The sequence below is a fragment of the Micropterus salmoides genome, unplaced genomic scaffold (assembly GCF_014851395.1).
Source record: "Micropterus salmoides isolate LMB-PRFRI ecotype aquatic unplaced genomic scaffold, ASM1485139v1 Ms_hic_scaffold_4, whole genome shotgun sequence".
Classification (NCBI taxonomy): domain Eukaryota; kingdom Metazoa; phylum Chordata; class Actinopteri; order Centrarchiformes; family Centrarchidae; genus Micropterus; species Micropterus salmoides.
In genome coordinates, this window is record NW_024043372.1 from 26,908,298 (window position 1) to 26,920,873 (window position 12,576).

General features: G+C 41.2%; 2 protein-coding genes across 4 annotated transcripts in view; one reads left to right on the forward strand and one right to left on the reverse strand.

The window, feature by feature from the left end:
- Positions 1-1,636: 1,636 nt before the first annotated feature.
- On the reverse strand, positions 1,637-5,613 carry LOC119886876 (keratin, type I cytoskeletal 18-like). Of its 2 annotated transcripts, none has more exons than XM_038697845.1 (7): positions 5,058-5,613; positions 3,601-3,683; positions 3,142-3,298; positions 2,868-3,032; positions 2,646-2,771; positions 2,100-2,320; positions 1,637-1,911 (listed from the first exon to the last, which is right to left on the reverse strand). In XM_038697845.1, exons 1-7 carry the CDS (start codon positions 5,520-5,522, stop codon positions 1,872-1,874), a joined length of 1,257 nt encoding a protein of 418 aa, XP_038553773.1. In that variant the 5' UTR covers positions 5,523-5,613; the 3' UTR covers positions 1,637-1,871. The 2 variants fall into 2 exon arrangements, with proteins under 2 accessions (XP_038553773.1, XP_038553774.1); XM_038697846.1 differs by having other exon boundaries at positions 2,056-2,320; positions 5,058-5,612.
- Positions 5,614-11,273: 5,660 nt separating this feature from the next.
- The window catches only part of LOC119886877 (keratin, type II cytoskeletal 8-like), a 28,383-nt gene continuing 27,080 nt past the window's right edge, over positions 11,274-12,576 (forward strand). Inside the window, exon 1 of one of the 2 annotated variants that reach the window (XM_038697847.1) lies at positions 11,274-11,803. In XM_038697847.1, the coding sequence (XP_038553775.1) occupies positions 11,351-11,803 (453 nt within the window). In that variant the 5' untranslated portion in view covers positions 11,274-11,350. The remainder of the gene's footprint in view (positions 11,804-12,576) is intronic. The other variant, XM_038697848.1, reaches the window with a different exon arrangement.

The following is a 12,576-nucleotide window of genomic DNA, read 5'->3' on the forward strand; positions in this document are numbered from 1 at the left end:
ACCATTACAGACTAAATGGAGATGCAATAAAGAAAATTTTTTATCCTCACCTGGTTAAAAAAAAGCTGTATTTTAATGCAACCTGGAATGCAATTGTAACTGTAAATTTTATGAAAATAAACTTCATCAACATTCCTGTCACCAAAAGCTGCTTTACAGGCCTGTAGCTTGAGAATGGAACATTCCACAGTGATGGCGGGCGCGTTAATCGATCCAGCTTGAGCAGACCTTTTCATTTGATGTCTATGTAGCTCCTACGGGTCGGCCACCAAATGGCAAAAAAGACCGTGTGTTCTAAAGCGGCACTTCCCCTGCTCTGCAGAAAAAGGTAATCAGCTGATTTTTGGACTTAAAACGGGGCAAATGACAAAAGCAAGTCAGCGGTTTTGACGATCGCGTGCTGCCCCCCGCCAACAGAAAATGATACCCCCCTGTGTTTGCTAGCATGTTAACACCACAGCAGATGTAAAAGGTTATAAAATTCCAGGACTGTGCGTCTGCTCGACAAACAATAATACTAACAATATTTTTAATAAATAAGTCAGCAAGAAAATCATGTAATTTTAATAATAAAGTAATTCCTTTTTTAGAGTGTGGTTATTTTGTCAACAGAAACTATCCAATCATCTATCTAACAAAATCATGTCCTTCCTTTAAACTATGCTACTGTAAAACTTTGAATAATAGCCCGGGCTTTCATTTGCTAAAATCACTGAATCGCCTGCCCTCTGCCTATATTTGGGACAGGCGTCCATATGGGACAGGCCTTTAATTACTTTTGCACAAAACTGAAACTACAATGAAACAGTTTATTAATTTCAAACAGAATACTACTAGTATAAAAATTATCCAATAATATCAAATACATGTCATTAATTTGATCTAGCACCAACAGACGGCTTATGCGCTTTTATTTTGAAGTAACATTACGAAAACAACATGGTGCAGGATGAGAGAAGTGTGGCTGAAATTAGCAGAGAACGATTGACTTTACATGATAGGATTCACAACTTGGATTCATTTTATGAAAAGCTGTCTTGATTCTTTTGATCAGTGGACCCTTACAGACTAAAGGAATATAAGTAATCAAGGAACGGACACATTCGGACTTAATGAGCGCTAGAAAGGTAAAGACGGTCAGCACTTTTTTTTCCTTTCCTCTCTTGGTCCATGCAGGTTACACCGGTAAATCTATAGGAATTAGACTTTGGGGCTTGTTGTTTCCATTTAATGCACTGAAATATTGAATTGTGGAGAATCTAACCGATCTAACGTGCAGCATGTCCATACTGACATATTAATCATACCTTTTAAACATTAATATTTGTGTTCACGATCTAAGCAGCTTAGAAGCAGCTAAAGTGGGTGACCTTGTGGGGTTTAAGAGGTTTTATACATCCAAAGAACTTCTATAAAAACCAGACTAGGCGTTTAATGGAGGCAGGCGTTTATTTGTCAAAATGTGTTCCCACACCAGGTCAGTAAAGGAGATAGGCGGCTATTTGGGACTCAGCTATTAATTGAAGTTTTATGGTATATGTTTTTTAGGGCTATGATGAGCGCAATTGATATGACATCAACTTAATACAAAACATGCACTTACAATATGTCACAATAACAAACACAACTGACGTGATAAGTGGTTTTCTTTTTTTTATTTTGCTGTCAGGTCAGGCAATAGCTGCTTTGTTTTTCTCTGTGGTGTGCCTTTATTCAGAATTGCTTAAATCATTTATGGTCCACATGGTATGTGGTCTTCGTTCAAAATTGGCTTTAGTTGAAGTGACCCAGCATGGAATTTCTTCCATAATGGATAGTTGTGGGTGGTTCTGCTTTCATTGTTGGGAGGGTCCCAGAGTCTTTGTTCTGAATTAGATTGAGACCGCTAGCTCGTCCAGTGCATCCTGGAGCCTGTACAAAACACAAATTAAACATTTTGACTTTCAAAACATTCATGTTGAACATGTCTTGTTTGCTTACTGGAACTACTGCCTCGCTTTATGATATAAATTCTTGGCCATGCAAACCATGATAACAAGTGATTTTAGTATTCACCTCCACCACCATCATCACCTTGCCTCGATCTGTTTTTTTCTTACTTGAAGTCTCCACCATCCAGCAGACTCTTGTAAGTGGCAATCTCGGCCTCCAGTTTCATCTTCATGTTGAGCAGCGCCTCATACTCTTGGGTCTGATGCTGGATATTTGCACGCAAGTTGGTCAGCTCCTCCTCCAGACGGATAATAAGGGTGTTGTACTTCTCCATTTCCATGTTGTTTCGCATCTCTGTGTTTTGTAATGTGTCATCTAAGGAGGCCTTCTGATAAAGGAATCAAAAGGGGGAATCAAAAGAATGCCAAAGATATTTTAGGCAAGCAAGTCTAATTTAGGAGAACATGGGAAAGTCCCACCCTTTGTGTAAAAAAAAAAAGAGAAAAAAAAAATTACAAATACAAACAGATATGACAAAATATCTGAGTGGGTGCTGTGTAATAGTCTGGGTATTCTAAAGAAGGATCTCAAACAAGAATTTAGAATCTAAGAGGATTAGATTATAGGATTAGATTATTTCATGTTTTTCACAAATAAAGAGAAAACGAATGAAAACAGAATATAAAACACATGTTTGTAAAATGCATGCTTACTAAGCTCTGTTGGGATGCAAGTTCAATTTCCAGGGTCTGTATCTGTCTGGATAAGTCACTCCTCTCCATCTGGGCCCCATGGAGAGCTTCTGTGTTCTGTGAAACCTGCGCCTGCACTTCCACAATCTGACAAGGAGATGGGGAAAGGGTATTAGCCAACAAGATGCAAGATAGTCTCTGTAAGTGTATTTATAAATGATAACCTTTTTAACTTGGCATCACCTGATTTTCATGCCATCGTTTGAGATCCTCTGCATTCTTAACAGCAATCTTCTCATAGTTGCTCCTAACTTCCTCCATGATCTGGGCCAGGTCCTGACCTTTGGGAGCGTCAACGTCCACTTGCACACCTGACTGGGAGATCTGATTCCTCAGCTCCATCACCTCCTATAGGACAGACAGAAAGAGAGAAATGAACAACAACTTGTGAGCCAGTGCACCAAGACAGTAAGGTGCGATAATAAATCTGGATGTAAGCTACTCGGTCTAAACTCACATTCTCATGGTTCTTCTTTAGGAAGATGAGTTCCTCCCTCACAGCTTCAATCTCACTCTCAATGTTCATCCTGGTCATGTTGGTGTCATCTATGACTTTCTTCAGCCCAGCAATGTCGGCCTCCACAGACTGACGGATTGCCATCTCGTTGTCGAACCTGTAGGAGTGCACAGGCGCAAATCGCTGTTATCCATGCTGCGCTGTATAGTATAAAGTTACAAAATGGCGCAACTAAAGAAATGTTTCCGGTACAAACCTGCTGTTACTAAAATCCTTTAGATATTAGACCATGAACTGTAAAAAAAAAAAAAAAAACCCTCTGTACGGGCTTCCATTTGCAAAGTCCATACCTTTTGACTCCAAATCCTGCCTGCCTTTGTACAGGTTGTGGAGAGTGAGCTTAGATGTGCTTCCTTCACATAAACTTCATATATAAAACAACAATTTTAAACAACTTACTTTACTTTAAAGTCGTCAGCAGCAAGACGGGCATTGTCGATCTGGAGCACAAAACGAGCATTCTCCGAAATCTTATCGAAGATCTGGACAGAAAAAAAATCAGACCCATAATTTATTTTTGGTTTTTTTAGTTTTTTCATATATATCTGAAAGAACAATTGTTTAACCTCAAGCCTCTTAATTTAATGCATAACTTAGTAGTCTGCTCCACTCATTATATCCTATGAGGTAGCAATGAACACAGCTACAGAATTAAATGATGTGAATCACTTTTTCCCTTATGTTAAGCCCCAGAGTCAGATTACAGACTAGGGCCACAACATGGCTGAATCCATAGTAACGTTCAGTGAAAAGAGGAACCACAGGGAGGACAGGAAGAGGGAATGTTCCTGTGCCAAAACAGAATCTGGTTTGTTTTAGCACTGTTGGAAAAATGGGTTTCCTGTATAAGTCATACAGAGAGGTTTTTCTTCTCTCCAGTTTTCACCCATCTGCACTGTCTCCGTCTGTAATTTACTTTGAATTACTGTACACTGAATGCGTTTATGTGTGCAGCGGTTGAAAAATTCCTTGTGCCTGAGTGTGTTTGTGAGTTTAAAACTTTCTTATGTGTCAGTGGCATTCTGTCTCAGAGGAAATACTTGTCTCTTTATGTGTCGGGAAAAACACAGTGCCGCCATCAATCAGGGACCTTGAAGATCGGGAGTCTGTAGAAGAATGTGACATTTGACTCTGCTGACTGGAGCTGATTGTTATACAACCAGTGCACTCACGCGCAGCTATGTGTGCGCACACACAAGCACTCACTCTGGCAGTCCAAGATCCTGTGTGTGTGTGTGTGTGTGTGTGTCACTACCACACATCTGTTTCTCATTGAGGCCCTCCTACGCCAGATAATGCTTGTAGAATCACCCTTTGCAAGCAGGCAGTTTGCAAGCAGTTTTATTTTGTGGTGAAGGATTGTTGAGGGCTTTTCTTAGTCTCTCCCTCATGATACCCGCATGTTGGTGATTCATCACAGGAAGCTCTGGCCGGTTTGTGGCACGAACAAGGTTTATGGGGGAGGGTTAGTGCTTAGCAACCACACCCTTCATTCTCCGGAAAGAAATTGGATAACCTACAAAGAAAATGCTGCCTGTCTCAGCATAGACATTCTGATTCTTAATGTTCCACATCAGGCATTACAGAAATAATGAGTACACTGATAAAACTTACTGCTACAGGTACGGAAACTTTTGAAACAGAATGAGTGACAGAGGGCACTCATTGATTCTCATATTAAAGGCCCCATCCAAGGTTTCTGAAGCATTTGAACACTTCCCACACCTTTCTCATTGTCTCTCTCGCCCAACTTAGCTGTATCAAAGACATCACCCAACAACTACAGCTTCTCAGTTTTAGACATTTCACACTTCCACTTGTGTATTTTAATGATCATTTATCATTGTTATTCCTACCTGTTTGCGGAGGTCGTCTATGATGTGTTCATACTTGCTGTAGTCTCTCGTGTCGGGCCCCCCCTTCTCCAGGGCCTCCCTGATCTTCATCTCCAGCTCCTTGTTGGCCTGTTCCAGGTTCCTCACCGTCTCCAGGTAGTTGGCCAGACGGTCGTTCAGGTTCTGCATGGCTCCCCTTTCGTTACCCATGATCCCACCACTAGATGCCATGGATGCACTGCCACCACCAAAACTTGAGCCCATACCACCACCCATCCCACCACCCATCCCACCACCTATTCCACTGCTTACCCTGAAGGCAGAGGAAGAAGAGATGACTGGAGCACCAGACCTCAGGGAAGACGTGGACACAGAGGAAATGCGGGCGCCCTGTCCACCGGCACCACCATAAATGCTGGCAGCACGGTACTGGGGTGTGGAGCGGGTCATGGAGATCTGCTGCACGTTGGATCTTCTGTAGCTCATTTTGATGAAGTTTAGACACGGCAGAGAATGAAGTGAAAAATTAGATGTGGAGACTCACTGCTGGCCGGCTTAGAAAGTGACGCTGGCAGCGGGAAGTGGGGAACTTATACTCCTACTTCTCCCTCAGCCACAGCTGGTCTCTCAGACCCTGCCCACTTTCACATCACCCTGGTCTTCCCTTCCTGCTCGCCTCCCTGCTCTCTCATGCTCTCATTCACCCACTTGTTCTATTTTTTCCCCTTGGAGACAGAAAAAAACGACAATGTTTTTTTCTATCTCCAAGGAAACGCATGAGGTATTTTTTTCTGTTGAAAAGACTTAAAAACGTTCACATTTGATCAGCACTTATTTTATTGAGTTTATTTGATTAAACTACAGAGACTACATGAACCACAATGAACAACAAAGGAAAGAAAGCAGTAATAGACACGGTTTAACAGAGAAAGCTGGATTAGAATTTAAAAAGTTAGTAAAAAAAGGGTAGAATACTCCTTTCCAAAATAAGGTTTACTTTGTACACATACAACCAAATTCCTTTGGTTTGCCCATAAAAGGCATACTGTCTACCATTCCCTGCATAGTTTCTCTGTTTGTGGTCAGTTGGGCCCCATAATAAACAGATTTGTGCTTACTTTCCTATCTCGACTGAATGGAATGTGAGATACAGCAGCTGCAGTACTGATTATTTTAGTTAAACCGAGGGTGGCGGGGAATGTTTTTTTTACTGGTGAATTACTGATGGCTGCAATCACAATCACATTCAACACGACAACAGGGTGAACAGTGTTAACAATGGAAGCTGGATACTGAACAGGGAAAGCCTAAGGGCACCCAAGCTTCAAAGATACTCAGAAGACAAGAGAAGAGATGAGATGCATAAAGAACGAAAGTAAGCCAATAGCACATTGTTCAGAATACATTCAGAAGTAAAGAAAAGCTGTCCTCTTTCACCAATCATACTACAGGCGATTATCTGTCTAAATCAGTTCTATTGAGGATTTTGAACTATTATCTTTGAAATCTTATCTGTGGTACCTGTCATGAGAACTGCCTTTGAATTGTTTTTTTTCATTGATCCTTTGTGAACTACAGGGGAAAAAAATCTGAATCAAAGTAAAGAGTAACAAAACAGTGGTCAACATAATCAGAATTAATACTTACTATAATGCTACTTTTATTGGTTTTTATTTCCTGCATCAAAGTGACTAAATGACATAGTGACTACTGCTCCTAGGACTTTCACACTGGGCCCCTGAAAACTGGATAACAAAACCAAATGAACCACCCCCAGGGGAAACTGGCAACTGTTCAAACACCCTCCTGAGCTTCATACAACCTAGTTCTTTTCTTTCCTAATCTTACCTCACCTTCATGGTTGATCGGGTTTCAGTGTTTCTCACACTTCATTTAATTCTTTTAGTAAAACTCAACCAACAGAATAGCAAAGAGAAGCAAAAAGCAAAGGAAACACTGATGAGTCTGACCTGTAATGAGGACAGGCAGAATTAAAGAGGAACGATGGATTAAACCAGAATGACTCATACCTCATGACAGTGTCTCTACTGTCTTGTTTGTTTGCATGTACATTGGCAACATTTTACCTCACCTCCCCCCACCCTGAAAAACAGGAAATTAACTCACAACAGTGAACTGCCTTGACCAACAGTGCTATACAGCCTATCTAGCATTTTGCAAGGCACATATCTTTGATTCCAGCTTACACCAAGTGTCCATGTAGAGACTTTTTTGGTGAATGATAACGCCCCAGATTTTATTTCCCCACAGGCAATATCTGGGTCTAAATCGCATGGCCCTTGCTCAGATAATTGTGGGAAAAAGGGGAGGAAAAGAGGAAAAGCTTGAGTCTGTGAGTCATAGCAACACATAGCAGGAATCTGGAAACTACCACAGGAGTTTATGTGCTTCACAAATCTTGGACAACTGTCAGATTATAACCACTCTCAGCGTGGCCTGGAATGAACTTCACCTCCCTCCCTCTTTTTATTTGGTTTCCTTTCGCCCAGCTTCAGTGCAGAATGAGAACTCTCACATGCTTATATACAAAGTCTAAAATGTGTATTTGCATAGATGCATATGCATATCTATGCATATGATTGTGTACACCCTAACAGATGCAAGAAGGAATGCGGAAATGCATGTGAGTGTGACGCCCTCATACATAGTCGCTTCCTTACATCCTCCCTTCCTCTCTTGTTCACTTCCTCACTGACCCACCCAAGATGGTTAGTAAGCACCAAAAGAGGCAATTTGTTGTTGTGTTGTTGTTCTTTTTGATATATACCTATATTCCAGTTTTATGGCCAGGTCTGTCGGTGACGTATAAGGGTCACACAACAGAGGTTAGTGAAATATGTCGACTAAGAGACATTTCTCTGTGAGATGTCATGTCCAATTCTAGCGCTAAGACATTTCACAGGAAGACATAAAAGAGCAGTGAGTTAGATATGCTAGTGGAGAGTCACCTATACTCCCATTTCTCATGTCGACGCAAATGATTAATTTCATTTAAGGGAGTAAAACTGTTTCTTAAAAGAGCAACTTCACTACATGAGAATCTTAAGATTTAGATTTATCTTTTTAGAATTGTAAAGTTACATTAATTTAGATATGTATGAGGAAAAGCTAAACAACTTATGACATGCAGTGTGTTTTGACACCTTTATTACATAAAGGAATCACATTTAGTGAGGAACAGGAGCACAGGACAAGCAAACAACAATAGGGATACAATCAAAGACAGCAGTGCTTTGAGCTAAATGCTATATAGGCTCACAATGACAATGATAACATGCTATGGTTTAGCAGTTATGTTTACCAACTTACTTTAGCCTTTTGGCTTGTTAACACTGGCTAAATAGCACTGAATACAAAGTACAGCTGAGACTGATAGTACTGCATGTTTTGCAGGTATTTGGTCATAATGCAAAGTTAAGGGATCACCAAATAACTTTAAATGAATACTCTCTGCCAATTTCCTTGCAAAGCATCCAATAGTTGCTGAGATATCTCCATCTGGACCAGAGTGGTGTAAAGGACAGACTAATATTGTCATCCATAGAGCTACGCCACAAGCATAGCTAAAACTTCAGCAACATCCTCTAGTATGGATCAGGTTTCATGAGGTAGATTAGCTCACAGTCAATGAGAAACAATGATGATACCACGTGAGATGTCACTCCTCCTGTGGAATTTCCTGGGCTGAAAACACACTTCCATCCCTCAGTCACTAGGGGTCATCAGTCTCAAAGCAAACTAACCCACTGTGGAAGTCCTCACATGTGGTAACAGCATGTTTTTTGTACCTTTCTCCCTGACTTGATGCAATGATTACATGTGTGCACCAATTGTTTTACTCCAAGCACCATGCCATTGTGTTTCCTTCATGTCTGTGCTGGAGACTCTGTTTGAACAGGCATCACAGGGCGAAGCAGGAAGGAAGGGAGATTTATAACTGATTTTACTGATAGTTTTGAAGGTTTGGCAGGGTCTTTCTAAACGCTACAAAGTCCAAAGCTAAAAACACATTCATTTTTGTGGCATTTATCATTACCTTTTCATTTTATTCTGCATTTCCCTGTTCTATTTTCAATACTTTCACCTCAACTTCAGCCTTTAACTTGAGCTTAATATAGTCTGTATCTTTATTGTTTGCAGCAGTGATGACATCATCTTTGTCACTGCCTTCAGCCTGTTTAAGATTACGGTACACCATCATGGATCCTGCCCAGTTCTTACTGAAAATCTCAGTCAATCTGTCAGTGGTTGTGAAATAGGTTTGTTTCTTATCTTTGCTAATTGTATTCTCATTTCCCCCCACTTGCTCATATTCTCTCCACCCCTCCTCTCTGTCTTGTAGCATGTATGTGTCTCCCTCAGCACATTCCTGACTTGATGTGTCATTTAGCAGCTTCATACAAACCAAAACATCACTGGCCTCATAAGAGATCTAAGGTCAGAGGGTTAGCTTCTTAAATTCCCTACGTTCCTCATGCAGAAAGAATGAGGAATTATCTTATCTGGAGAAAGGAGCAAAGCAGCTTTAAACTTGTTTAAATAATCAAACACGAAATAAACACAGCTCTGTTCAACAAAAACTGGTTAACTTGCACATATATGGTTGAATCCAAGTTTAGCACACCGGCTCCATTGTGAAGAGTCACGTCACTGTTTGAGGCAAGCCAAGCAAAACTTGCATTTTCTGATTGGTCCAAACCATGAAAGTCCCTTTCAGGTTGTTAAGATGTACTTTCCACAACATGTGCCAATTCCACACCACACAGCACCTAGGGATTCGGCTCTTTTCATTAACTGGCAAATAGGTGTTTACGTTTTTTCCCCCCAGAACATTTAAGACAAAAGAATAGGGGTGTGGTGAAAAAGTTGGTTATGGGAGCAAGGGGTTTATTCTGGTACAAAATAGGCAACAGTCATCGAACTGCTCTGAAAAGAGCGTGAGTCATAAATCTGCCCAGTGACAAATGTATCATGATTTCCACACTTTGAGATGATGGTTGAGGCTCATGTTTTAAATAAAACTGTTACAAAATGATAAGACCATACTATCTATCTATCTATCTATCTATCTATCTATCTATCTATCTATCTATCTATCTATCTATCTATCTATCTATCTATCTATCTATCTATCTATCTATCTATCTATCTATCTATCTATCTATCTATCTATAACATGCAGTCTCAGGACTTGTGTTGTGTTTTTATGGGTATCTTTATGGTGGGGAAAACTGTTAAGACTAAGGTGGGGTTCACAGTAAAAGAAAAAGACGAACTCTGTTTGCTCTTCACATGGCTGATATGGAAGGAATGCTCATCAACTGTCCCTGTGTATGTGTGCATGTGTGTGTATACACTGGTTTGGTCATAGCTTACAATGGAAATGTCCAGCCCAGTGCACCTTCTAATTATGCAATGTGCAGGCTTTAAACACAGGCTTTTACTTCAAAGTTTTAGATGGTCCTACCTATAAAAGTCTACTTACCTTCTTTGCTTTTTTCATGTGTTTTATGCAAGGATTTGTTGCAACACACCTGCTCTTTATACACTTCATATAGTCATATAGATAGTGAAACATATTCAGTGGGTAAATCTGGTTCTCCCACAATTATAAGACCCAGAGTCACTGCCCACAAACACATACAGCACATCACACTGCGCAACCACAATTTACTTTGCAATATGTCACATCTATGAGAACTGTTGTAAAGTAGAAATGATGTGCCTGTTCATTATACCCAAGGTTTGACTTCATATTCTGGTGGTGTGTGTGTGTGTGTGTGCGCGTGCAGAAGATACAACAAAGATGTCAACTTTGTTGAACGTACAGTATATTTTTATGGGTGCAGAACAGAATGTTTGTAATAGTGTTTGTCATAATGTTTGTCACGATGACATAAAGTAATGTAATGTTTCAAGTTTGGAAACTACTCTTTCAGAAACTTCTAAAAGGTTGACAAGACTCAAAGAGTCTCCCAGTGTTTCTGCAGTAGTTTTATGGAAACTGGCACACTTACTATTATGTAATTCTTGTTCTCTCTCGAACACTCTTTGTGTGCTGTAAATGTGTAACATGATGCGATTTTCTTTCCTGAGATTCCGTCATCCCCCCCCCCCCCCACCTCGTCCTTCACTTCACTGCTGAGGACACCAACCAATCGCACCTCAGCAGGGTCCCTCCCATGCTCTGATAAATAGCACCAGGACCAGGGAGGGTCTATCTGCCTGAATCTCCTCTCTGCAGAGTCTCTCCTCTTACACCAGCTCCGTGCTACAAGACTCCCTCTGTGAACATGTCTGTCAGAGCCATGAAGACCACCACCTTCTCCACTGTGTCGTCCTCCAGGAGCCCATCCCAGAGCTTTAGCAGCCGCTCCTTCTCCGGCTACGGTGGTCGTGGTGTGGGCAGTGGCAGGCAGAGCTACGCTGTCCGCAGCTCCTATGGGGGAGTGGGCAGCAGTGGTGCCACTGTGGGCGTTGGGGGGTTTAAGATGGCTGGTGGGTATGTTGCTGGGGGGTCTGGACAAAGAGGAGGTGGAGTAGAGTTTGGCTATCTGGGCTTTGGTGGAGGTGTGGGAGGTGGCATGGCCAATGAAATGATGGCCCCCATCACAGCGGTGACTGTGAACAAGAGCCTGCTGGCCCCCTTGAACCTGGAGATTGACCCCACCATCCAGGTGATCCGCACCCAGGAGAAGGAACAGATCAAGACCCTGAACAACCGCTTTGCTTCCTTTATTGACAAGGTCAGTCAATTTATGATTGAGATGAAATATTAAAGATAAACACCACCATCCTAGCAGGATGTTTTGTCCTCTATGACATGGGGACAATTGCAAAACAAACAGCACATATTGTATGTTGCTTCATGGGTTTTTGTTTCTAGAGTTCTGTTGGTTGCTATGACTGTTGGCATAAAGCTATTTAATTCCACACAGAGTTGAAAAATAACTCCAGCACCCCAGAGGAAATTAGTTTGTTGCACGCCAAATAGCTCAAGGTGAAACAGATCTGATTTCACAATGGAGATCATCTTTGAGACAATCCCTGTGAAAGCTGTGTACATAACAATATGCAGTCTGCTAAAATCCATGCACAGTGAGTCTGTGGGGGATACAGGCTGTTCTGAGTAATGGCTTAGCTTCCTCACATGTTTTCAATCTCAGGTGAGATCATGGAGCTGGCATAAGAGGATCAACCTGGAAACAGAGTACATGCAGGGCAGTGATGAAGAGCAGAACAGTTTTGTTTGGATGGCAATGTGAGCAATATCCTGCAAAAAGAGATTTAGCAGTTGTGGAAGTAGACAACACTGCAAACACTTAAAGGACAAAGAAGAGTGGGAGTGGTCAGGAAAAGGTTTACATGAGACTAGCTTGTTAATTACGAGTAGAGTAGATCACTATAGTAAAAACTATCCACCTAAAACTTTCATTAACCTAAATAATACCCACTTTATGAGGCTGCATAATAAAGAGAGACATTTTCTTGACATGAGCATGAATCATTGTTATACAGC